At 43.8% G+C, this 26,900-nt stretch overlaps 1 protein-coding gene across 9 annotated transcripts in view; it reads right to left on the reverse strand.

The window, feature by feature from the left end:
* Window positions 1–26,900, reverse strand: part of LOC137430068 (acetyl-CoA carboxylase 1) — a 763,460-nt gene that overhangs the window by 191,838 nt on the left and 544,722 nt on the right. For all 9 annotated transcript variants that reach the window (XM_078780164.1, XM_078780162.1, XM_068120583.2 and 6 more), the window contains 2 exons: window positions 16,130–16,273; window positions 14,839–14,941 (listed from right to left, as the gene is read on the reverse strand). In XM_078780164.1, coding sequence (XP_078636290.1) covers window positions 14,839–14,941; window positions 16,130–16,273 — 247 coding nt within the window. The remainder of the gene's footprint in view (window positions 1–14,838; window positions 14,942–16,129; window positions 16,274–26,900) is intronic.

Consider the following 26,900-nt stretch of genomic DNA (forward strand, 5'->3'; position numbering starts at 1 on the left):
CCCACACGGCGAACCGCAAATTCCCACTCGAAATCCACGTTACACATGCAAACCAGGCTAACGGCTGGATGCGTTGAAATGGTTCAAGCAAAGTGAAGAACCTGGAGCAATGCAAAATCAAGCGAGAGGAAAAATGGCCAACGGTCCATTCTCGAGAAGTAACGGCACTCCAATGATTCTCTTCGGAATCAACCGCAAAACCTGTCACGCAGGTTTATCTGTCACAGCGATAACAACTCTGTCGCAGGAATCCCTTTCCCAGGAAACCCCAAAGTTCGCGAGTGACCCCCGTTCGCCAGCATTTGCTCCAGACCTCCAAACAGCTCGGCTCCTTCTCCGACCTCACTCGCTCCGCCTCTTCATCCTCTTCTTCTTTTCGTCGTCCGGTTCCCGATCCGGTTTCCGGTTTCTTTTAAAACACTAACCTTTTTTACCTTTTGAAAACAGCTATCTCCAATTCACTTAAACGATAACAATAATAGTACATGCAACCAAAAATGTTTACACTGGATGAGAACCACAACAACGGAAGTGACGAATCCGTAACACATGACAATGACCCTAAACTTACCAGTAAATCCACCAAGGAATGGCTGAAAAGAAAGAAATGGAGGGTTCTGGAATGGCCAAGTCAAAGCCCGGATCTAAATCCCATAGAGATGTTGTGGGGGGATTTGAAACGAGCTGTGCATGCAAGAAACCCCTCAAACATCGCACAGCTGAAAGAATTCTGCATGGAGGAGTGGGCAAAAATTTCTCCCAGTCGATGTCAGAGACTGGTAGACAGTTATAAACATAAGAAACGCCTTCTTGAGATTGTTTCTGCCAAAGGGGGCAATACCACCTATTAGAGCCAAAGGTGTACTTACTTTTTGGACATGCGAAATTTGCATTTATGTTTATTTAAATTATACAATGGATTACAAAATGTAAATGTTTCATGATATTTGTTATATTATATTGTAGGAGTTGCGGGTAATGGGGAGGTGAGACACTCGTAGCTGGTTCAAAGCTCGTTTATTCCGACGGACTGAAAAACCGACCAGAACTCATGCATCATTTATATCAAGCCCAACCCTCTTAAGGGGGCGTGGTTCCAAACACCGAGCACACGCCACGCCCATACCATCAATAGCCCTACTGGTCCCGTGCCCGTGGATTGTGTCCCAATGGGGTAACCCCCCACATGCGCCCCCCCAGAATTCACGTGCATGGGCAATGTCAGTTTTCGGGGGGCCATAACCACCCACCTGAAATGACTGAGGACCCGAGCAGGGACTGTTAGCGGCTTGGCGGTAGGCGGGCCAATCGGGGGCTTACCCGACGGGGGACGGCCCCGCCATGGGGGTTGAGCCACCTAAGGGGGCTGGTCGAGGTCCAAGTGAGCTGGCTTGAGGCGGTCCACCGAAAGGTGGTCCAGTTTGCCGCCGATGTCGACCACGAAGGACTTGTCTCCGGCCTCCAGAACGCGGAAAGGCCCGTCGTAAGGCGGCCAAAGCAGCCCCCGGTGTGCGTCCTGGCGAACAAAGACGTACTCCGCTGCACGTAGATCCGGCGGGACGTGGGCCCGAGGCAAATCATGTTGAGATGTGGGCACTGGTGCAAACATCTTGGCATTCTCCCGGAGCACCGACCGCTGACGGGCAGCGGACCAGGGGCTTGTAGCGTCAGGCATGAACTCCCCGGGAACCCGCAGCGGCTGGCCATAGACGAGCTCAGTGGATGAGGACTGGAGGTCTTCCTTAGGGGCTGTCCTGAGGCCCAACATGTCCCACGGGAGTCTGTCGGCCCAACTGTCATCCCAGAGGCTGGCCCTGAGAGCAGCTTTCATAGAGTGATGGAACCTCTCACACAAGCCATTAGCCTGGGGATAATATGCAGTGGTGCGATGGAGCTTTACTCCAAGCCCCTGGGCCACAGCACCCCAGAGCTCTGAAGTGAACTGGGGGCCCCTGTCTGAAGAGATGTCCGAGGGAGCGCCAAAACGGGCAACCCAAGTGCCGATGAACGCCCGGGCCACATCGGCGGACGTTGTAGATGTGAGCGGGACGGCCTCTGGCCACCTGGTGGTCCTATCGATCATCGTGAGGAGGTGGGTGAATCCCCGCGAGGGGGAGAGGGGTCCCACCAGGTCCACGTGAACATGGTCAAAGCGTCGCTCTGGCACTGGGAATGAAACCAATGGGGCCTGGGTATGGCGATGAACCTTCGAGCGTTGGCACTCGCCGCAGATGTTGGCCCAGTCGCGCACATCCTTCTTGAGCCCATGCCAAATGAACTTCGCCGCCACCAACTTTTGCGACGCCTTACTGCCCGGGTGAGAAAGACCGTGGACGGCCTTGAACACAGGCCGTCTCCAGCTGGTGGGTAAGACAGGGCGAGGCCGTCCCAAAGAGACGTCGCACAGTAGCGTGGTGCCCATGTCCTCGAACGGCACATCAGACAGTAGAAGCCCCGTGACCGCCGTCCTGCAGGCCTGGACATCCGGGTCGGAGATCTGATCGGCCGTCATGTGGGCATAGTCGATGCCAAGGTGAACCGTGCCAGCTATGGATCGGGAGAGACAATCGGCGACCGTATTGTCCTTCCCAGCAACATGTTGGATGTCCGTCATGAACTCGGAAACGAAGGAGAGCTGGCGTTGTTGACGGGCAGACCACGGCTCCGAGACCTTGGCCATGGCAAAAACCAGGGGCTTGTGGTCCACAAACGCCATGAACGGGCGAGCTTCCAACAGGTAACGGAAGTGTCGGACGGCTAGGTAGAGGCCTAGGAGCTCACGATCGAAGGTACTGTACTTTCGTTCGTTAGGGCAGAGCTGCCGGCTAAAAAAGGCAAGCAGCTGCCACGCCCCGTTGACCCACTGCTCGTGCACGGCACCAACCGCGTAGTCTGAAGCGTCCATGGTGAGAGCAATCGGTGCATCGGGCGACGGATGTCCCAGCATGGTTGTGCTGGCGAGAGCCAGTTTAGCGTCCATGAGGGCCTTGGCCATCTCCTCGGTCCAGTCAATGGCGCGTTTGGTCGGCTTGCCTTTGAGGGCCTCATAAAGGGGCCGCATCAGCTGGGCCGCCCGAAGCACGAAACGATGGTAAAAGTTCACCATGCGCAAAAACTCCTGCAAGGCCTTGACGGTGAGGGGGCGCGGAAAACCCTACACAGCCTCCACTTGAGACGGCGGTGGGACGGCCCCCTCCTTTGTGATGCGGTGGCCGAGAAAGTCAATTGAGGCCACCCCGAACAAGCACTTGGCCGGGTTAATGATCAGGCCATGCTGACTGAGGCGTTCAAAGAGCGCTCAGAGGTGAAGCATGTGCTCCGACCTGGAAGCGTTGGCGATGAGGATATCGTCCAGGTAGACGAACAGGAACGGCCAATCCCGCAACACGCTGTCCAATAGGCGCTGGAAAGCCTGGGCCGCGTTCTTGAACCCAAAAGGCATACGTAGGAATTTGAAAAGCCCGAACGGTGTAATCACCGCAGTCTTAGGAATGTCCTGCGGCGGACGGGGACCTGGTGGTAACCACGAACGAGGTCCACTTTATAAAAAATTTAAAAAACTTTACCGGCCAAGCGGGCAGAAAAATCCTGGATGTGCGGGATTGGGTAGCGGTCGGGGTAGTGGCGTTGTTAAGGTGGCGATAATCCCCGCATGGGCGCCAACCGCCACCCGGCTTCGGCGCAATGTGGAGAGGTGAGGCCCACGGGCTGTTGGAACGTCGCACGATGCCAAGACGCTCCAACGTGTCGAAGTCCGCCTTTGCGATAGCAAGTTTCGCCGGGTTGAGGCGTCGAGCCCGGGTGTAGAAAGGCGGGCCGGTGGTCGGAATGTGATGCTCCACTCCGTGCTTGACGGCCACGGCCGAAAAGGTGGGCCATGTAAGGGTCAGGAACTCGGTGAGGAGGCGGGCGAAACTCATCAGAGGTCGGGAGCATGCACGCAAGCCTCGTCAAAGCGGACCCGCTCAGCAAGCATGGAAGAGAACTGAATGTCTCTGCATTAATGAGCCACCGATTTTTCACATCCACTAGTAGGCCGTTGGCGCAGAGGAAATCGGCGCCCAGCAAGGGGGTGGATACCTTCGCCGTAACAAAATCCCATGTAAACCACTGCCCGCCAAAGCATAGTGCCACGGTCGGTTTGCCAAAGGTCTGAATAGCACTGCCGTTGGCGGCTTCCAGGGTGGGGCCGTGCCTCCCAGCAGCCCGGTCCGGTGCCGACGCGGGTAGAACGCTCACCTGGGTACCTGCATCACAGAGGAAACGACGTCCGGAGTCGGTGTCCGAAATGAACAGCAAACTGCCCGAACGGCCGACGCTCATGGCAGTTAATGAGCGCCGGCCACCCTGTTTCCCAACTCGCTGAAGCTGCAGGGAGGTCGGCATGACTGGCCTTTGGCCCAAACCTTGCGTGGTAATAGCACAAGCCTGGGACCTTCCGCCGCTGGGCCGCAATGGTGTCCACCTGCTCGACGGGGCCGGGGTCCAATGCAGCCACACTAATATTGCTGCCTGGCGGAGAAAAACTTGTCTGCCTCCCTGGCGCGGAAATCCGTAATGGGTGAGTTGGCCAAGGCTGACCGTATCTGTCCTGGCTGGCAGCTGCTGCAGGAACAGCTCCCTGAAGAGGAAACATGGCCGGTGGCTGCCCAGGAGAGACAACATGTGGTCCATCAGCTCCGACGGCTTGGAGTCGCCCAGCCCAGGTAGAGAAAGAAGCTGGCGGGTGCGCTCGGCCTCAGTGAGCTCGAAGGTTTCGAGCAGAAGCACCTTTAGCGTCTCGTACTTGCCGCCCTCCGGAGGATTCTGGAGAAGGCTCACCACCCTGGTCACCGTGGAGCCGCTGAGCACACACACGACATGATAATATTTCGTGTCGTCGGCAGAAATGTTCCTAATGGCGAACTGGGCCTCAGCTTGTGCGAACCAAATGGAGGCTTGTCGTTCCCAAAACTCCGGCACCTTAATTGAAACTGCGCTTGTCGCCATGTTCGTTTGGGGCCCCCGAAAACGTTTGGGAGCAGTCGGGTCACCAATGTAGGAGTTGCGGGTAACGGGGAGGCGAGACACTCAAAGCTGGTTCAAAGCTCGTTCATTCGAATGGACTGAAAAACCGACCGGAACTCATGCATCATTTATATCAAGCCCAACCCTCTTAAGGGGGCATGGCTCCAACCACCGAGCACACGCCATGCCCATACCATCAATAGCCCCACTGGTCCCGTGCCCGTGGATTGTGTCCCAATGGGGTAACCCCCACAATGTCACCTTTATCTATCAATATTGTTGAAATGAAGATCAAATAGTTGTATGTTGAAATATGTTGAAAAAGTCAAAACTTTACATGGGGTGTACTTACTTTTTCACGTGACTGTGTGTGTGTGTGTGTGTATATATATATATATATATATATATATATATATATATATATATATATATATATATATATCTACAGACTTATACATATATATATATATATATATACATATATATATATATATATATATACATATATATATATATCTACAGACTTATACATATATATATATATATATATACATATATATATATATATATATATACATATATATATATATATACATATATATATATACATATATATATACATATATATATATATATATATATATATATATATATATATATATATATATATATATATATACATATACATATATATATATATACATATACATTATATACATATATATATACATATACATATACATATATATATACATATATATATATACATATACATTATATACATATATATATACATATACATATACATATACATATATATATACATATACATATATATATACATATATATATACATATATATATATATATATATACTAGCTTGGCTCAGCTCGCTGCGCTCGCCTCACCAAGCGTCGTTACTGAGGAACGGGCTTATTTTAGCTGAGGATAATGACTACCTGACTTTCTGTGTTGTCATGATTTACACCAATCATAATACAAACAATTATATTGCACAAATGTATTTGTTGTGCTTGTGATATTACATTTTTATAGGCAATTTAGGTTGAAGATTTAGGTTGAATGTTTTTGTTTCAAGAAAGAACCCCTCAGCACACACATAGGGGAGGGGAAGGTGCAGACTGGAAGTTTGGGACGATACCACCTCACCACCAAGTAATTCAAAACACCTCACAGCCATAAAACACGTAATAAAAACACCTCACCACCACGAAATTAAAAACACCTCAACACCACGAAATTAAAAACACCTCACAGCCATAAAACACGTAACAAAAACACCTCACAGCCACAAATTTAAAAACACCTCACAGCCACAAATTTAAAAACACCTCACAGCCATAAAACACGTAATAAAAACACCTCACAGCCACAAATTTAAAAACACCTCACAGCCATAAAACACATAATAAAAACACCTCACCACCACAAAATTAAAAACACCTCACAGCCTTAAAAACAAGTAATAAAAACACCTCACCACCACAAAATTAAAAACACCTCACAGCCATAAAACATGTAATAAAAACACCTCACAGCTATGAAACACGAAATAAAAACACCTCACAGCCATAAAACACGTAATAAAAACACCTCACAGCCATAAAACACGTAATAAAAACACCTCACAGCCATAAAACATGTAATAAAAACACCTCACAGCTATGAAACACGAAATAAAAACACCTCACAGCCATAAAACACGTAATAAAAACACCTCACAGCCATAAAACACGTAATAAAAACACCTAACCACCACAAAATTAAACACACCTCACAGTCATAAAACACGTAATAAAAACACCTCACAGCCATAAAACACGTAATAAAAACACCTCACAGCCATAAAACACGTAATAAAAACACCTCACAGCCACAAATTAAAAAAACCTCACAGCCATAAAACACGTAATAAAAACACCTCACAGCCATAAAACACGTGATAAAAACACCTCACAGCCATAAAACACGTAATAAAAACACATCACAGCCATAAAAACACGTAATAAAAACACCTCACAGCCATAAAACACGTAATAAAAACACCTCACAGCCATAAAACGCAAAATAAAAACACCTCACAGCCATAAAACACGTAATAAAAACAACTCACAGCCATAAAACACGTAATAAAAACACCTCACAGCCATAAAACACGTAATAAAAACACCTCACAGCTATAAAACACGTAATAAAAACACCTCACTACCACAAAATTAAAAACACATCACAGCCATAAAACACGTAATAAAAACACCTCACAGCCATAAAACACATAATAAAAACACCTCACAGCCACGAAATTAAAAACCTCTCACCACCACATCATTTAAAAACACCTCACCACCACGTAATTAAAAACACCTCACCACCATGTGATTTTAAAACACCTCACCACCATTTGATTTAAAAACACCTCACCACGACGTCATTTAAAAACACCTCACCACCACATAATTCAAAATACCTCACCACCACGTGATTCAAAACCACCACAACCTTATCAAAAACACTTCACAACCACGGAAACAAAAGTTTGAGGGAGTCGTTAAGTGACAACACAGACACTGCCCAGATGTGTTGATACAATAGATAAATGACTGTACCTGAGTTGCCATTTTGGCATGGTTTAAACCAATCATAATTCAAACAATTATTTTGCACAAATGTATTTGTAATATACGTGATACCACATTTTATAAACAATTGAAGTTGAAAAAAAAAATTCCCGAAAAAATTCCCCAAAATAAAAAAAAAAATTGTAAATTTTTTTAAACCAAATACCATTAGGACATATCGACGGGAGAGATATGTGCATACCAGAAGTTTGGTACGATTTCACAAAAGTTTGAGAAAGTAGTTCCTTACGTTTTGGCATGGTTTAAACCAATCATAATTCAAACAATTATTTTGCACAAATGTATTTGTCATATACAGTGGTACCTCGGCTTACGAGTGCCCCAACGTACGAGTTTTTCGAGATACGAGCCGTCGCTCGGGCGGTTTGTTGCTTTGGGATACGAGCCGAGATCCGATGTACGAGCTCAAAAAATTTATTTTTTTGAATTTTCCGGTTGTGGCTTCCGGTTCCGGTCACGCAGTTATCTTGCCGTGAAAGCATCTCTGCCGTGTATCGCTGCTGTTTTGTTTGTGAAAGTGGTTTTTTCTGTAAAATTTCGCGTTTTCAACCATGGGTCCGAAGAAAGTGAGTGCCAAGGGTGGGCCTGAGAGGAAGAAGAGGATGATGAGTTTGGATACGAAACACGCAATCGTCGAACAACATGAGCGAGGTATGCGTGTTGTCGACTTGGCGAGGCAGTACGATCGTACTACTTCGACGATATGTACGATTTTGAAGCAGAAGGAGTCGATAAAGGCTATAACGCCAGCCAAGGGCGTTACGACCATTTCAAAGCAACGGACCTCTGTCCATGAAGAGATGGAGAAGTTGTTGTTTGTGTGGTTGACGGAAAAAGCAGCTCGCAGGAGATACCATGACCGAGAGCATCATTTGTGAGAAGGCACGAGACATTTACAGGGATTTGGTGCAGCAGACGGCGGGGAACATCAACGGACGAGGCATCGGAAGAGTCATTCAAAGCCAGTCGGGGCTATTTGTGGAGTGGGTAAACCTGGTCATTGGTCCTGGCATCAAGAAGTACCTTTTGGAGAATAAGCTACCCCTGCAAGCCCTTCTCGTCCTTGACAATGCTCCCGCACACCCACCAAACCTCGTAGACGACATCCTTGAAGAATTTGCATTCATTAAGGTCCGCTACCTTCCACCCAACACCACCCCTATCCTGCAGCCCATGGACCAGCAGGTGATTTCCAATTTCAAAAAGCTCTTCACCAAGCACCTGTTCCGGCGCTGCTTTGAGGTTACGGAGAGCACAAACCTCACCCTTCGAGAGTTCTGGAAGGATCACTACAATATCGTGGCCTGCCTCAGAATTATCGACATGGCCTGGCAGGGTGTTACAAGGAGGACCTTAAACTCTGCATGGAAGAAGCTGTGGCCTGAGGTTGTGTCCGAAAGTGTTAGTGCTACTGAGGAAGTGTTAGTGGTGGAGGAGATTGTGTCCCTCGGAAGGTCCATGGGCCTGCAAGTGGATGAAGACGACGTTAACGACCTCGTCGAGAAACACAATGAGGAACTGACAACGGAGGAATTAAAGGAGCTATAGCAGCAGCAGAATACGGAGGTTTTGCAGGAACTAAACGCGGAGGAGCCAGAGGCGGAGGAGGTTATCGCGACAAGTGAGATAAAGGAAATGTTGGGAATGTGGAGAGAAATTTCAGAATTTGTTCAAAAGAAACACCTGAAAAAGTTGCAACAGGTCGTGCGTTGGCGCTGTGTAACGACACTTGCCTCACTCATTTCCGAAAAATTTTGAAAGGGAGGAAGAAACAAACCTCGTTGGACAGGTTTTTAGTGAAACGCCCGGCAAGTGAAAGCGAGGACAGTGTGGCGAAAAAGGCAAAAGGTATCTCCTCCACCTCTGCCAGCATCTTCGTCTGATCTTCAAGGTAAATACATACAGTACACTTAATAAAACCAGTTTATTTCTTTACATTCTCTTGTATTATGTACAGTATATACGAGGTCGTGCTTGTTTATACATTATTTGTTATTTATAAAGTACATTTTTGTTATTTAAAAGCACCTAACAAAAAAAATTGGTGTTTTTTTTTTGAGGCTGGAACGGATTAATAGCATTTCAATGCATTTGAATGGAAAATTTGCTTTGACTTACGAGCGATTTGGCTTACGAGCTCCGTCACGGAACGGATTAAACTCGTAAGCCGAGGTACCACTGTACGTGATACCACATTTTATAAACAATTGAAGTTGAAAAAAAAAAAATTGTACATTTTTTTTAAACCAAATACCATTAGGACATATCGACGGGAGAGATATGTGCATACCAGAAGTTTGGTACGATTTCACAAAAGTTTGAGAAAGTAGTTCAGTGACAACACAAGACAGAACAACATAACACAACAGGACAAGACAGACACTGCACAGATATATATATTTTTCACGTGACTGTATGTATATGTATATACATACAGTCACGTGACTATATATATATATATATATATATATATATATATATATATATATATATATATATATATATATATATATATATATATATATACATACACATATATATATATATATATATATATATATATATATATATATATATATATATATATATATATATATATATATATATATATATATATATATATATATATATATATATAAATATACACACACTATATATATATATATATATATATATATATATATATATATATATATATATATATATATATATATATATATTATATATATATATATATATATATACACACACTATATATATATATATATATATACACACACACACAGACTTGGCATTTTTCTTGACGGGTTTACTTTCTTAACTCAGTATATCAATCTGGTGAGTTTCTTTTACATTTTGGTGATTTATTTGTGAAAAGAACCATGTCACTGATTGTCTGTCGCAGCAAGAAGTCAACAACAGGATTATATCACAGGTGGCGTGGCAAAATGTACGGACAGGTGCATTTGACGATTGGCTTCACAGTCGGGTATACAAGAGTTGTTGGGTTCTGTATTAGTGGAAAACAACTGCTGCACGTCTCCAAAAGTTATTGCCGCTTCCTCTGGAGATGGTCCGTCAACTCGACAATGCTGTTTGTCATGGCGTGGTGGCTTTACGAAATTACGGCATGATAGAACGTGCTATTGCTCGGCAGTATGGCATCACTCAAGGTCAGGTGTCAAAGATCCTGAAACGAAATGCTCAGAGGGGTGTCCCTACTCCAATACCGAGGCCAGGACGTCCCCGCAGAACCACAGGGAGGGATGATCGCCAGCTGCACCGGTTAGTCCGCAATGGCCGAACCAAGTCAGCTAATTGGCTGAGGGCTGAGTGGCAGCAACTGACAAATGTGCCTGTATCCAGAAGGCTAGTCAACCAACGACTGGTTCAAGCAGGCTATCGTGCCAGGCGTCCCCCGAGAATGCCACGCCTGACCAGACAACACCGCCAGCGCCGATTGCAGTGGGCCAGAGAGCACCGTCAATGGCAGCCAGGACACTGGAATCACGTGATCTTCAGTGATGAGTCTAGATTGCTAGTCTATCGTCAAGATGGCCGCGTCCGAGTGCGCAGACAAGTGCATGAAGCCGACAACAAAGATTGTATAGTACCAAGAGTCCAAGCTGGAGGTGGTAGGGTGACCGTTTGGGCTGCTTTTCATGCAGGGGGCAAAACTGACCTGGTTGTTCTGAATGGAAACCTGAACCAGTTCAAGTACAGGGCCATTCTGGAAGAAACATTGCTTCCATTTGCTCGTGCAGCCTTTCGAGGAAACTTTGTCTTCCAAGATGACAATGCACGGCCTCATCGTGCTCGCATGATCCAACACTTTCTTGCTGACCGTGGTGTAGAGCATATGGACTGGCCTGCCATGTCCCCGGATATGAATCCGATAGAGAACTTGTGGGCAGAATTAACGCGTCAAATCGACCACATGGACCAGCAGCCGACCTCTGTGTGTGAATTGCAGCAGGCTATTGTCACTGCATGGCAAGTTATTCCTGTCCAAACCTTGGCAAATCTCGTGAACAGCATGCCTCAACATGTACGTGCTCTCCTGAATGCTCGTGGGGGTTACACGAAGTACTGAACTGTAATTTTACTGTCCGTAATCCCAGTCGTAATTTAACTTTTGTTTTTGTTAAAAAAAATTTGACTCATGTGCAAAATAAAGAGATACTTCTGGAAAACGTACAGAAGTTTAACACAGAACTGTCCATGAATTGAGTTCGATATCAGTTTACATCACTTTCAAGATCAATTTATTTGTTTCGAAATGTCAAATGTGGTTTTTGTTTCTTTTAATGGTCACATTTCCAAAATCTGGAATAATTTCAACATAATTCCAATGAACCTTTGGTTCTAAGACATATTGAAAAGTAACTTCACCCCCACAAAAAAAATATTCATATTAAATGCCAAGTCTGTATATATATATACATACAGTCACGTGAAAAAGTAAGTACACCCCATGTAAAGTTTTGACTTTTTCAACATATTTCAACATACAGCTATTTGATCTTCATTTCAACAATATTGAGAGATAAAGGTGATATAAAATAACAAATATCATGAAACATTTACATTTTGTAGTCCTTTGAATAATTTAAATAAACATAAATGCAAATTTCGCATGGGGAAAAAGTAAGTACACCCCTACATTTATCACTACTTCAAATACCTAAAATTAGAATCAGATGCACCAGCTCAGGTGCAAATGATTAGAACATCGTTAGAGAGGATCTTGGAGGAACCTGTCTTATTTAAACCTCAGACATTTAGTTTGGTTTGCTCTTTGTTGTTGAAGTGTGTGGCGTCACCATGCCTCGATCAAAAGAGCTCTCTGAGGCCTTTAGAAAGAAGGTTATAGATGCCTACGAGTCTGGGAAGGGATTTAAAAAGATCTCCAAACAATTTGAAATCAATCATTCGACTGTCCGGAAGATCATCTACAAGTGAGGAAGATTCCAAACAACTGCCAACTTGTTCAGGCCAGGCCGCCCCAGCAAGTTCAGCCCGAGAGCAGACCGCAAGATGCTGAAAGAAGTCTCTAAGAACCCCATAATGTCATCACGGGACCTACAGGTAGCTCTTGTCAACCTGATCAGTTGATGTCAAAGTGCACGAGTCGACCATTAGAAAGAGGCTGCACAAATTTGATCTACATGGGAGGTGTGCCAGGAGCAAACCTTTGCTGTCCAGAAAGAACATCAGGGCAAGACTAAAGTTTGCCAATGAACACCTCGGCAAAGACCAGCACTTCTGGAACAATGCGCTCTGGACAGATGAGTCAAAGGTAGAGCTATTTGGCCACAGTACCAGAAGACATGTTTGGCGAAAACCAAAGACAGCATTTGACCATAAGAACCTGATACAAACTGTAAAGCATGGTGGTGGAAATATTATGGTTTGGGGCAGCTTTGCTGCATCAGGGCCTGGGCAGCTCACCATCATAGAATCCACTATTAATTCTTCATTGTACCAGAGGGTGCTTGAGGATAAATGTGAGGCCATCTGTCGGAAAGTTGAAGCTCAACCCAAGGTGGACCTTGCAACATGACAATGACCCTAAATATACCAGTAAATCCACCAAGGAATGGGTGAAATGAAAGAAATGGAGGGTTCTAGAATGGCCAAGTCAAAGCCCGGATCTAAATCCCATCGAGATGTTGTGGGGGGATTTGAAACGAGCTGTGCATGCAAGAAACCCCTCAAACATCGCACAGCTGAAAGAATTTTGCATGGAGGAGTGGGCAAAAATTTCTCCCAGTCGATGTCAGAGACTGGTAGACAGTTATAAGAAATGCCTACTTGAGGTTGTTTCTGCCAAAGGGGGCAATACCACCTATTAGAGCTAAGGGTGTACTTACTTTTTCCACATGTGAAATTTGCATTTATGTTTATTTAAATTATACAATGGACTACAAAATGCAAATGTTTCATGATATTTGTTGTGTGAAAACATCTTTATCTATCAATATTGTTGAAATGAAGATCAAATAGCTGTATGTTGAAATATGTTGAAAAAGTCAAAACTTTACATGGGGTGTACTTACTTTTACACGTGTCTGTATATACATATACCTATATATACATATACACATATACCTATATACATATACCTATATATACATATATATATATATACATATACATATACCTATATATACATATACATATACCTATATATACATATACCTATATATACATATACCTATATATACATATACCTATATATACATATACATATACCTATATATACATATACCTATATATACATATACATATACCTATATATACATATACCTATATATACATATACCTATATATACATATACATATACCTATATATACATATACCTATATATACATATACCTATATATACATATACCTATATATACATATACATATACCTATATATACATATGCCTATATATACATATACCTATATATACATATACCTATATATACATATACCTATATATACATATACCTATATATACATATACCTATATATACATATACATATACCTATATATACATATACATATACCTATATATACATATACCTATATATACATATACATATACCTATATATACATATACATATACCTATATATACATATACCTATATATACATATACCTATATATACATATACATATACCTATATATACATATACATATACCTATATATACATATACCTATATATACATATACCTATATATACATATACATATATATACATATACCTATATATACATATACCTATATATACATATACCTATATATACATATATATATATATATATATATATATATATATATATATATATATATATATATATATATATATATATATATATATATATATATATATATATATATATAGTATATATATATATATATATATATATATATATATATATATATATATATATATATATATATATATATATATTAATTTTTTTATTTATAATATTTATTCAATTATTAGATACAAAATAAACATTTTTTATTTCAAAAAGGAAATAGTTTGATTCCTACAACAGCTCTCCCAAGACAGCAGCAAAACTGGCTGCAAAATTATTTAGGGGTATCTGTACAATTAATGGTGACTCGATTACTCAGGTGTAATGTTTTGTTATGTGGTTACCACTGAATACCTTGGCATCTTCTTCTTCATACAAGGATGAGCGTCCAGGTTCCAAAAATATTGGGCTCTCTGGCAGAGAGGGCAAAAATCCCTTCATCACCTCATCAAAGTTCCTGAAAGAATTGCACCATACAAGTATTTTAACCAAGTATTTCATCAAGCATAATAAATTAAATGCATCAAATCTTTTTCAAATCCAAATATATCAAGGAAATATTTTCTCAAATAAACTACAAAATGCAGATGTTGAAAGGCCACATACATATGATGTACTCTAGATGGGCCAGAGTTAAGGGTCAAAATTCCAGGGGTTTTGCATGTTATGTGGATATAGTCTTGAAACGTAGTTCAAACCACATTAAAGTTTAGATGGGCTGTGAAGGATGTCACAAAACATCAACATGATGGGTAAAACAAAACGTAATGTACATGGACTGTCAACAATAGACAAATGAAACAATCGGACAATATTTTACAAATCATGCATTTGTCATGATATTCCATCAGTGATGTGTACATATGATAATATAGCATGAGCATGTACATGACCTTTAGACAGGCTGGTGGGAACTGCTAAAGTATGTATGTATGTATGTATGTATGTATGTATATATGCATGTATATATGCATGTATGTATGTATGTATAAAACTTCAAGAAATTATAAAATTGAGCATTCATTTGAAACCACCCACAAAATAATACAGGTTATCATTGCGATAGCATCACAAGTCAAAACAAGCGTTACGCCTCGGTCCCCCGCCGGTGAAGTGATGTGAGTTGGCAAAGTGGAAGACGCAAGGCGGCCATCTTGGATTTTGACGTGGCGACCCAATTTTCAATAGCGTTCTTCCTTATGCCTCGATACACCCACACATCAGATTAGAAGTTAGTAGTTCGTTTATTTTTCAAGATATTTCGCTCACAAGGTTCAAACATATACATGGTGGCGGCCATCTTGGATTCTGACGTGGGTTGCAACCGCACACCAAATTAGAATTCGGTCCTTCGCTTGCGCACGCACGGACGGACACATGGACGGAGGGGAAAACCATAGTCCCCCTTTCGCTCCGTGGTGCGACGGGGGACAATTAAAAGAATAATCGCTTTTGAGACAATTGCAAGAGAAATCCAGCTTATTGGAAGTCTGTGACATTTAAATATGATGATATTAATATATGAATGGTTCATTACATGGCACATTTGTGCATGATATGATGATTTTATATGAGTAGTGAAGAGCTTGTGTTACGTTTTGAGCTTGAGCAGAAGACAAGCTGGTTATGTTTTAGCTGTGCTCACCTCACAAACTCATCAAAAGTGTTGAAAGCAACCATGGCACCAAGACGCTGGCAGGGTTGGGTGAAGTTGCTATCCATAAGGACCTCGCAAAGGCTGATAGCTCTCGTTATGCAGCCTGGTTTTTGTGGAGGTGGTAGTGACATCCTGCAGGACGGAATCCAGGCTTGCGACAACAACATGCATTTCTAATCTAAGGCACAATTCACTATCAAACGCTTCAGGCTGGCAAGCTTGACACTACTGCTTGGCTGTAATTATAAAAAGGTGGCCTAATTATTGGAACAGTTATAAAACTTTGACCATCTATCTTTTTGACAATACAGTACTGTATTAGGATGCCAGAACATTGGAATTTGACAGTTCAAAACAGAAATGTATCAGGCATGCATTGGCCACCACAGAGGTACAAATATCAACGAAAAACATTTCATTATAACAACTAAATAGGTATAAATGAAATAAATAAAATAATGAATGAAAACATTTAAATGAATGAATAAACGAATGAATGAAAAAACAAACAAACAAACAAAAACAAATTAATGTGCTACATCAACAATCGTTTTGCTATTCTCATGCCTTTATGAGGGCTGTTCAAAGTTGACGAGGACTTTATATTGTAAATAATAGTTTAATGCTGAATTACTGAGCAATGGCTCCCACCCTGAGCAAGTGGACCAGGAAGCAACATTGATGCTGGTCATATAATCCCAGGGAAATTTAAGATTGCAGTCAACAGCCAGGTATGCTACAAGGCAGAGGTATATCATTAAATTTTGAATGAAAGAAAATCATACGACTCCTACTTCTTTAACAGACCCATTTATTCCCAATTTGTGGGAGTCTTTATGGATTGTGTGGGTCTTTGTATCTATTGTGTCTATCTTTGTATCTATATCATCTATTGTGTGGGTCTTTGACCCAAGTCTTTCACGAACAGTGGCAGGAACTTGAAATTTGTTCAAGGTGCCAATGATAACTCGCCTACTCTTTTCAAAAGAGATTGAGGGATCTTTGACGTCCACAAAACTAATGCTGGCAGATGGGACACCCAGCTTAATGTCCATCCAAAAAACAGAGCATTTTGTGATGCAACACCACAACTGGGAAGCACCGATCCAGCTTATAGTCAGGTTGAGAATCGAACCCGGACTCGACAGCTAAAAGGTAAATGCACTACCTTTGAAGCTACCTTGTCTTACTGAAGGAAAATATCAAACGAGCTGTAATTGACAGGAGCGCGACTGTCTAAATAATTTAATGATGCATAATCTTTCAAGAAGAAATGCGTGTTTAAATGGTGCAGTGAGTTAAAAAAAATGGCGGTGATTTAGTCAGTTACCTTGAGAATTCTCAAATGCAACAAACTGCTATCACTCAAGCAAAAAAGTGTAAAACAGCTGCGTTTGGTGAATCACTGGATTATCATAAGTGAAACTGCAGAAGAATTATACATCAGTGTTGCAGTGATGGAAAAAATATATAATTCATCCAAGTCGGTGAATGGTCGGTGTATCATAGGACCTCGGCTCTACCAGACCTGAAAAAGCCTCAGTATTCTAAGGAGAGGGATACTATATTTTGTTAAGGCAAGTGACCTCCGCCACCATAGATTGACGTAGGTTATGTTTTCACTCCTGTCTGTCTGTATGTCTGTGAAAAGGATATTTCAAAATGTTATGGACGGATTTGGACGTAATTTGGTGAGTGAAAAGGATGAAATAATTAGAATTTGATTAAGATCCAGATCTGGATACGATCGTTTTCAATATTTAAGTTATTATTCTTCGCCATTGAGTGATGCGCCAAAAACAATGTGCAGTACAGCATAGCATGATATTTCAATAAAAGTTATGGACGAGTTATGACTAAACTAGGTGGATGACTTGGTTCTGTGAAAAGAACGAGGTGGTGGTTTCCCACACAGGGATGAGCAGACCTTTGTCAATCCTCAGTTGATAAAACCTTGAATTACTCGAAGCAGAGATTAGTTGGGAAGTTCTAAGTCATCCCACATACATGTCCACACTGACACCTTTTGATTTTCATATCTTTGGACGACAAAAAACAAAAACGTGTGTATTGTCATTACATTTATGAATATGAGATGAAGACGTTAAATCACATGTGCAGAAACTGCTGTGTACCCGTCCCAAATATTTCGACACAGGTGGTATCAAGGTACCAAACTATCGATGGGACAAGGAGTACTTTGAGAGAAATAAGTTTCATTAACTGTAAGTTTGGATTTTCTCAAATAAAAAGGCCACGTCAACCTTGAACTACCCTAATATTTTCATGCCTGTTAAGTTGACAGCAGTTCTGAGCGATCAATATGCATTAAAAAAAAAAGTCATATTTTGTACTTTGATTTGCCAAACCGCAATTAGTCTGAAACAGTTTAACCAAGCAGTGCAAAGAAAGTGCGATGCAGATAAGCAGACAGCACAGAAAGGCAATGGATTGAATGGACACTCAGCAAGACAGAAAAATTCATAATACGTGCAATGTCCGTTATTATTAAAATGTTTAGAAAAAAATGCCTTTTAACTTCTGTCTCTTCTACTTCCACTGCTAAACAGCTTATCCATAGCAGAGGGCACACACAATGATGCCTCATCCTGCCTGCGAGACACCAGGATGACAGTATTTTTTAACACTTTACATATCTTTTTTTTTTTTCTCCGCCAGTCTGTCTGTCCCTCTCTCTGTTCGTTCAGGGTGAAGTTTCAAAATCAAATCGCCACCATTTTGTTCGTTCCGTCTAGGTCTCGGGCTTCATATGTCTCTGGTGTACATTTGAAGACAGAACAATACGGCTTCTATCATTAAATAAAGGTACCTTTTCAAGAAGTCAAGGTACGTTTTGATTATTGCAGAGGAAACAAGGTAATGCATGTTTTGTTATGGAATTACAGGCAGTGGTCCATTATACACCGCCCAAAGAAAAACTTCCTACAATTAAGACTCAAGAATACTGTTGTGTTTATGTACATTCAATAACTGAACAATGTGCCGTCTATCAAGAAAGAAAGGTATGCAGAGGAAAGAAAAGAGTCCTTTGAAGTCTTTAATAAATACGGAAAATAGTCATGATTAATATTTGAATTCTTTAATAAAGGAAAAGTCATGATTAATATTTGAATTCTTTAATGAAGGAAAATAATCATGATTAATATTTGAATTCTTTAATAAAGGAAAATAGTCATGATTAATATTTGAATTCTTTAATGAAGGAAAATAATCATGATTAATATTTGAATTCTTTAATAAATAAGGAAAATAATCATGATTAATATTTGAATTCTTTAATGAAGGAAAATAATCATGATTAATATTTGAATTCTTTAATGAAGGAAAATAATCATGATTAATATTTTAATTCTTTAATAAATAAGGAAAATAATCATGATTAATATTTGAATTCTTTAATGAAGGAAAATAATCATGATTCATATTTGAATTCTTTAATGAAGGAAAATAATCATGATTAATATTTGAATTCTTTAATAAATAAGGAAAAGTCAAGATTAATATTTGAATTCTTTAATAAAGGAAAATAGTCATGATTAATATTTGAATTCTTTAATAAATAAGGAAAAGTCAAGATTAATATTTGAATTCTTTAATAAAGGAAAATAGTCATGATTAATATTTGAATTCTTTAATAAAGGAAAATAGTCATGATTAATATTTGAATTCTTTAATGAAGGAAAATAATCATGATTAATATTTGAATTCTTTAATAAATAAGGAAAATAATCATGATTAATATTTGAATTCTTTAATGAAGGAAAATAATCATGATTAATATTTGAATTCTTTAATGAAGGAAAATAATCATGATTAATATTTGAATTCTTTAATAAATAAGGAAAATAATCATGATTAATATTTGAATTCTTTAATGAAGGAAAATAATCATGATTAATATTTGAATTCTTTAATGAAGGAAAATAATCATGATTAATATTTGAATTCTTTAATGAAGGAAAATAATCATGATAAATATTTGAATTCTTTAATAAATAACGAAAATAGTCATGTATAATATTTGAATTCTTTAATAAAGGAAAATAGTCATGATTAATATTTGAATTCTTTAATAAAGGAAAATAGTCATGATTAATATTTGAATTCTTTAATAAAGGAAAATAGTCCTGATTAATATTTGAATTCTTTAATGAAGGAAAATAATCATGATAAATATTTGAATTCTTTAATAAAGGAAAATAGTCATGATTAATATTTGAATTCTTTAATAAAGGAAAATAATCATGATAAATATTTGAATTCTTTAATAAATAAGGAAAATAGTCATGATTAATATTTGAATTCTTTAATAAAGGAAAATAATCATGATAAATATTTGAATTCTTTATAAATAAGGAAAATAATCATGATAAATATTTGAATTCTTTAATAAAGGAAAATAGTCCTGATTAATATTTGAATTCTTTAATAAAGGAAAATAATCATGATAAATATTTGAATTCTTTAATAAATAAGGAAAATAGTCATGATTAATATTTGAATTCTTTAATAAAGGAAAATAGTCCTGATTAATATTTGAATTCTTTAATAAAGGAAAATAATCATGATAAATATTTGAATTCTTTAATAAATAAGGAAAATAATCATGATAAATATTTGAATTCTTTAATAAATAAGGAAAATAATCATGATAAATATTTGAATTCTTTAATAAATAAGGAAAATAATCATGATAAATATTTGAATTCTTTAATAAATAAGGAAAATAGTCATGATTAATATTTGAATTCTTTAATAAAGGAAAATAATCATGATAAATATTTGAATTCTTTAATAAATAAGGAAAATAGTCATGATTAATATTTGAATTCTTTAATAAAGGAAAATAATCATGATAAATATTTGAATTCTTTAATAAATAAGGAAAATAATCATGATAAATATTTGAATTCTTTAATAAAGGAAAATAGTCCTGATTAATATTTGAATTCTTTAATGAAGGAAAATAATCATGATAAATATTTGAATTCTTTAATAAATAAGGAAAATAGTCATGATAAATATTTGAATTCTTTAATAAAGGAAAATAGTCCTGATTAATATTTGAATTCTTTAATGAAGGAAAATAATCATGATAAATATTTGAATTCTTTAATAAATAAGGAAAATAGTCATGATTAATATTTGAATTATTTAATGAAGGAAAATAATCATGATTAATATTTGAATTCTTTAATAAATAAGGAAAATAGTCATGATTAATATTTGAAGTCTTTAATAAATAAGGAAAAAGTCATGATTAACATTTGAATTCTTTAATAAAGGAAAATAGTCATGATTAATATTTGAATTCTTTAATAAATAAGGAAAATAGTCATGATGAATACTTGCATCTATAATAATAAAAGACAGTGTCCGCCCGTCTGTCTTCTCCATAACTCCAAAACCATAAAACCTAGTGGCCCCAAACTTTGCATGCATACACCTGGACCTCCAACAGATTGCAATGATGAAAACTGGGTGTTTTGGTGTGTTAGAACACCCTTTTTGAGGATGATTATCGAGGTGCTCTAAAGAAAAAACCAGAAAAAGCCTTACCAATATGGTGGCCTGCCATCTTGGTCAGCCCACTGCTACTCGCTGGGTTCTTAAGCCACCATTTTGTTTCGACCTATTCAAACGTGCCTTGCCTTGGAAACACTATCAATTTTCATTACTTAATTGAAGCATATCATCAAAATCTGGATTCGGATATGAAGATTGGATGCTGTAGACTAAATAAATGTACAAATCTGGAGTGAAATCTGACAAAATTTACCATATCCAGCAATTTTTATAACTAGGTATATATATTCATTTATTTAAGTGAGACTGTCATTCTCCTTCTGGGGTTAGTTTTTTAAATTTAATTTAATAATAATTTTTAACTTAATTCATACTTCCATTGGATAGGGTGTCACTCCACTGTTCCTGCAATCTGTTTTTAAAATTCCTCGGCCATTTCAACCAGAAACAATCAGCTTGCTATCACTTGCCAAGCCAGCCGTTCCTTATCACCCATTTCGTTGGAGTGCTTGCTGGAGTGCTTAAGCCACTTGGCGAGGACTCTACAAAAGAAATCAGAAATACTTATGTACTTAATTAATTAGTCACAAGGCCGGGGAAGTTTGGGTGTGTTATAAGTTATAACACCCTTTTTGAATATGATTAACGAGGTAACCACCACTTGGTGAACACTATTCAGGCTGCTTTTGCAAGCCATGCCATTACAGTAGACAGAGCTCCCTTTTTGTTTTTACGAACCCATTTTTTTATTGACTAACATTTTTGTGCGATACACTTTCATTGTATTAATAGATAGTTATATTAATATACCGATAAAATATATTTATTTAAAAAACAAAAAACAAATCAAACGTCGTGTTTGGAACTCAAATCAAACATCCGCCATGTCGAACTGTATCATTGCAAATGTAAAGTCTGTGGCGGACACAAAAGCCCACTGGCGTGGTGACATCATTCCACGCACCAAGTGGGCGGTGGCCACGCCCGAGGGGTAGGCGTGGCCTCATGATATACACCGGGCGACCAGCCCGGAGCAGTTCAGTGTTACAGTGTGCTCTTACAATAAAGACGTTTATATGTTACCGCTTGTCCGCTTCCTCCTTGTTCACAAGCAGCGCGCGTAACGCCGCGCTTTACTGGTGACCCTCGACGTTGGATCTGCCGTAGCAATCCTTCCAAACACGACGCCATTGCAATGGCCAACGACAAGGCAATGGCGATTAAACTTCCCGAATTTTGGTAGGCCCAGGCCGAAGTCTGGTTCGTTCAAGCCGAAGCCCAATTTCAGCTTCGGCGCCTCACCAACGACGACCTGCGCTACTGCCATGTCGTCGCCTCCCTCGGGCCCGACACGGCCGCTCGAGTTGTGTCCGTCCTTCGCCACCCACCGGATGGCTACAAGTACGAGGCACTCAAGCGGCTACTCCTAGCCACGTTCGGCCTCACGGACGACGCACGGGCCGACCGCCTCCTGGATCTCCCCGAGCTCGGTGAGACACGCCCGTCGGTCCGAATGGACCATATGCTGTCACTGTTGGGCGACGAAGCCCCCGGTTCGCTATTCCGGGCGCTTTTCCGGCGCCAACTTCCAGCGCAGGTTCGCCTCGCGTTGGCCGGGACCGAACTAACGGAACCCCGAGCATTGGCAGCCGAGGCGGACAGGTACTTCGCCGCTTCGGACACGCGGGCGAGCGTCGGCGTGGCCGTCACGGCCCTCGACGCTGATGTTCAGCAGCATGTTCCACAGCATCAGCTTCTACAGCATACTGATGTTCAGCAGCATGCTGATACGCACCTCGTGAACGCCGCCACGCCCCGCCCACCGCCGCGGCGGCGAAAACCGCCACCGCGGGGAAACCCGCCAACTCCACCGGCCTGGCGGAGCCAGCCGCGCTCCTCCAGCTCCACCACCTGGTGCTGGTTCCACGCCAAGTTCGGCCACGAAGCTCGGCGGTGTCATCCGCCGTGCTCCTTCAACGGGTCGGGAAACGCCCGGGCCGGCGCTCAATAGTGGCGATGAGCGCCGGCCGTTCGAGCAGCCTGCTGTTCATAACGGACACCTTCTCCGGGCGCCGTTACCTGTGCGACACGGGAGCGCAGGTGAGTGTCATTCCCGCCGGCACGTCAGACAAGCACGCCGCGGGTGGGGGCCCCGCGCTGCTTGCCGCGAACGGGACGCCCATCCGTACGTACGGAAAACGCTGCCTCTGCGGTTTGGAGGGCAGGTTTTCCGATGGACGTTCGTCACCGCCGACGTGCCCATGGCACTGCTTGGCGCGGACTTCCTGTGCGCTAATGGGCTCCTGGTCGACATCAAGCGCAGACGGCTTGTCCAGGCCGAGACGTTCAGCTCGCTCGCTTGTGCGTTGCCCAGCTCAACGAGCGGCTTGCCAAGCGGCTTGCCGAACGATTCGGTTCCGGCCACGTTGGTCTGTACGCTTCCGGCAGCGGACGCATTCACCCGCCTCCTCGCCGGCTTCCCGGCCCTCACGCGGCCCACCTTCTCGGCGGGGGCCGTCAAGCACGGGGTGGCCCATCACATCCCCACCGTCGGGCCACCGGTCTACGCCCGGGCACGCCGCCTCGAGCCGACGAAGCTGGCGGTGGCAAAAGCGGCGTTCGCTACCCTGGAGCGACTCGGCATCGTTCGGCGCTCAGAGAGCGCTTGGGCGTCGCCGCTGCACATCGTGCCGAAGCCCGGCGGGGGATGGCGACCGTGCGGGGACTATCGCCGTCTCAATGACGCCACGACTCCCGACCGCTACCCCGTCCCCCACATTCAGGACTTTTCCGCCCGTTTGGCGGGCAGGTCCTTCTTCTCGAAGGTGGACCTCATACGCGGCTACCATCAGGTCCCCGTCAGGCCGGAGGACGTCCCGAAGACGGCGGTCATCACGCCATTCGGACTCTTCGAGTTCCTGCGCATGCCCTTCGGTCTGAAGAATGCGGCTCAGGCGTTCCAGCGACTGATGGACAGCGTCCTGCGCGACTTGGATTTTGTCTACGTCTACCTGGACGATATCCTCGTCGCCAGTGCGTCCCGCGAAGAGCACCTACGCCACCTCCGCACGCTCTTTGAACGCCTGGGCCAGCATGGCCTGATTGTGAACCCCGCAAAGTGCCGGTTCGGCGCCGCCACAATCGATTTTCTGGGGCACCGTGTCACCAGGCACGGAGCCGTCCCCCTGCCGGCCAAGGTGGAGGCGGTGAAGGGGTTTCCGCGCCCCCGCACGATCAGAGGGCTGCAGGAGTTCCTGGGCATGGTGAACTTTTACCATCGGTTCCTGCCCCGTATCGCCCAGCTCCTGCGCCCCCTGCACGAAGCTCTCCGAGGTAAGCCGGGCAAAGGCGACGTTACCTGGACCGAGCAGATGGACACGGCGTTCACGGGCGCGAAGCTCGCCTTGGCTAACGCCACCATGCTCGCGCACCCGGCGCCCGATGCACCGATCGCCTTCACCACCGATGCCTCGGACTACGCGGTGGGCGCGGTGCACGAGCAATGGGCGCGGTGCACGAGCAATGGGTGCGTGGAGCTTGGCAACCGCTGGCGTTCTTAAGCCGGCAGCTTCGCCCGCCCGAACGCCGTTACAGTACCTTCGACCGCGAGTTGCTCGGACTTCACTTGGCGGTCAGGCACTTCCGCCATCTGCTCGAGGGCCGGGCGTTCACTGCCTTCGTCGACCACAAGCCGCTGATCTTCGCGATGGGCAAGGTCGCCGAGCCGTGGTCGGCCCGGCAGCAGCATCACCTCTCGGCCGTGTCCGAGTACACGACGGACATCCAGCACGTCGCGGGGAAGGACAACCCGGTGGCGGATTGCCTTTCCCGGGCCGTCGCCCACGCAGTCCACCTCGGCATCGACTATGCCCGGATGGCAGCGGACCAGGCCGCTGACCCCGACGTCCAGGCCTTGCGGACCGCCGTCACGGGCCTCCGCGTCACTGAGGTGCCGTTCGACGGCGCGGGCGCGGCCCTCTTGTGCGACGCCATCCATCGTGCCCGCGGGCTGGCAGCGCCAGGTGTTTGACGCCATCCACGGCCTGTCCCACCCGGGCGCGAGGGCCTCCCAACGGCTGATTGCCGACAAGTTCGTCTGGCATGGCCTCCGGAAGGCCGTCCGCGGCTGGGCCAGGACGTGCCTCGCGTGCCAGCGCGCCAAGGTGCACCGGCACACCCAGGCCCCGTTGGCCCCGTTCACGGTGCCGGAACGCCGGTTTGACCACGTCCATGTGGACCTGGTGGGACCTCTGCCCCCCTCGCGGGGTTTCACCTACGTCCTCACCATGGTGGACCGCACCACCCGGTGGCCGGAGGCCGTGCCCTTGGCGTCGACAACGGCGGCCGATGTCGCGCAGGCTTTCATCGCCACCTGGGTCGCCCGGTTCGGCGCCCCCTCAGACATCTCATCCGACCGCGGCCCCCAGTTCACCTCGGAGCTCTGGGGGGCGGTTGCGCAGGGGCTCGGGGTCCGGCTGCACCGAACCACGGCCTACCACCCCCAGGCTAACGGCCTGTGTGAGCGATTTCACCGCTCATTGAAGGCCGCGCTCCGGGCCACCCTCCGCGACGGCGGCTGGGTCGACAGGCTCCCCTGGGTCCTGCTGGGCCTCCGGACGGCGCCCAAGGAGGACCTGCGCGCATCCGCGGCGGAGTTGGTCTTCGGGCAACCGCTGCGGGTGCCGGGCGAGTTCCTCCCCGACTCCACGGCACCATCGTCCGCGGCACAGCAGCGCTCCGCTCTGCAAGAGACCGCCCAGAGGTTCGCCCCGGTGCCAACGGCATGCCACGGGCACCCACCGACGCACGTCGCCCCGGAGCTTCGCACGGCGGAGTACGTCTTCGTCCGCCACGATGCCCATCGGACACCACTGCGGCCCCCGTACGACGGGCCTTTCCGCGTGCTGGAGACCAGGGCGAAGCACTTCACCCTGGACATCGGCGGTACTCCTGACCGCGTTTCGGTAGACCGCCTCAAGCCGGCCCACCTCGATGTGGACCATCCACCGCCAGTGGCCCGACCCCCACGTCGGGGCCGCCCTCCTGCGGGCGGACCCCCGGCACCGCCCAGCCCCGCCGCCACGCCGCCCCCCGGTCCTGCACCCATCCCAGGGGCAGCCAGGGGCATCCCTGCACCCCGGACGCCGCCGATCGCCAGGGGGCGCTTCGGCCGGGTCATTCGTCTGCCCCGCAAACTGGCCCTCCAGGTGCG

Source organism: Myxine glutinosa, chromosome 6 (genome assembly GCF_964187855.1).
Source record: "Myxine glutinosa chromosome 6, kmMyxGlut1.1, whole genome shotgun sequence".
NCBI classification, from domain to species: Eukaryota; Metazoa; Chordata; class Myxini; order Myxiniformes; family Myxinidae; genus Myxine; species Myxine glutinosa.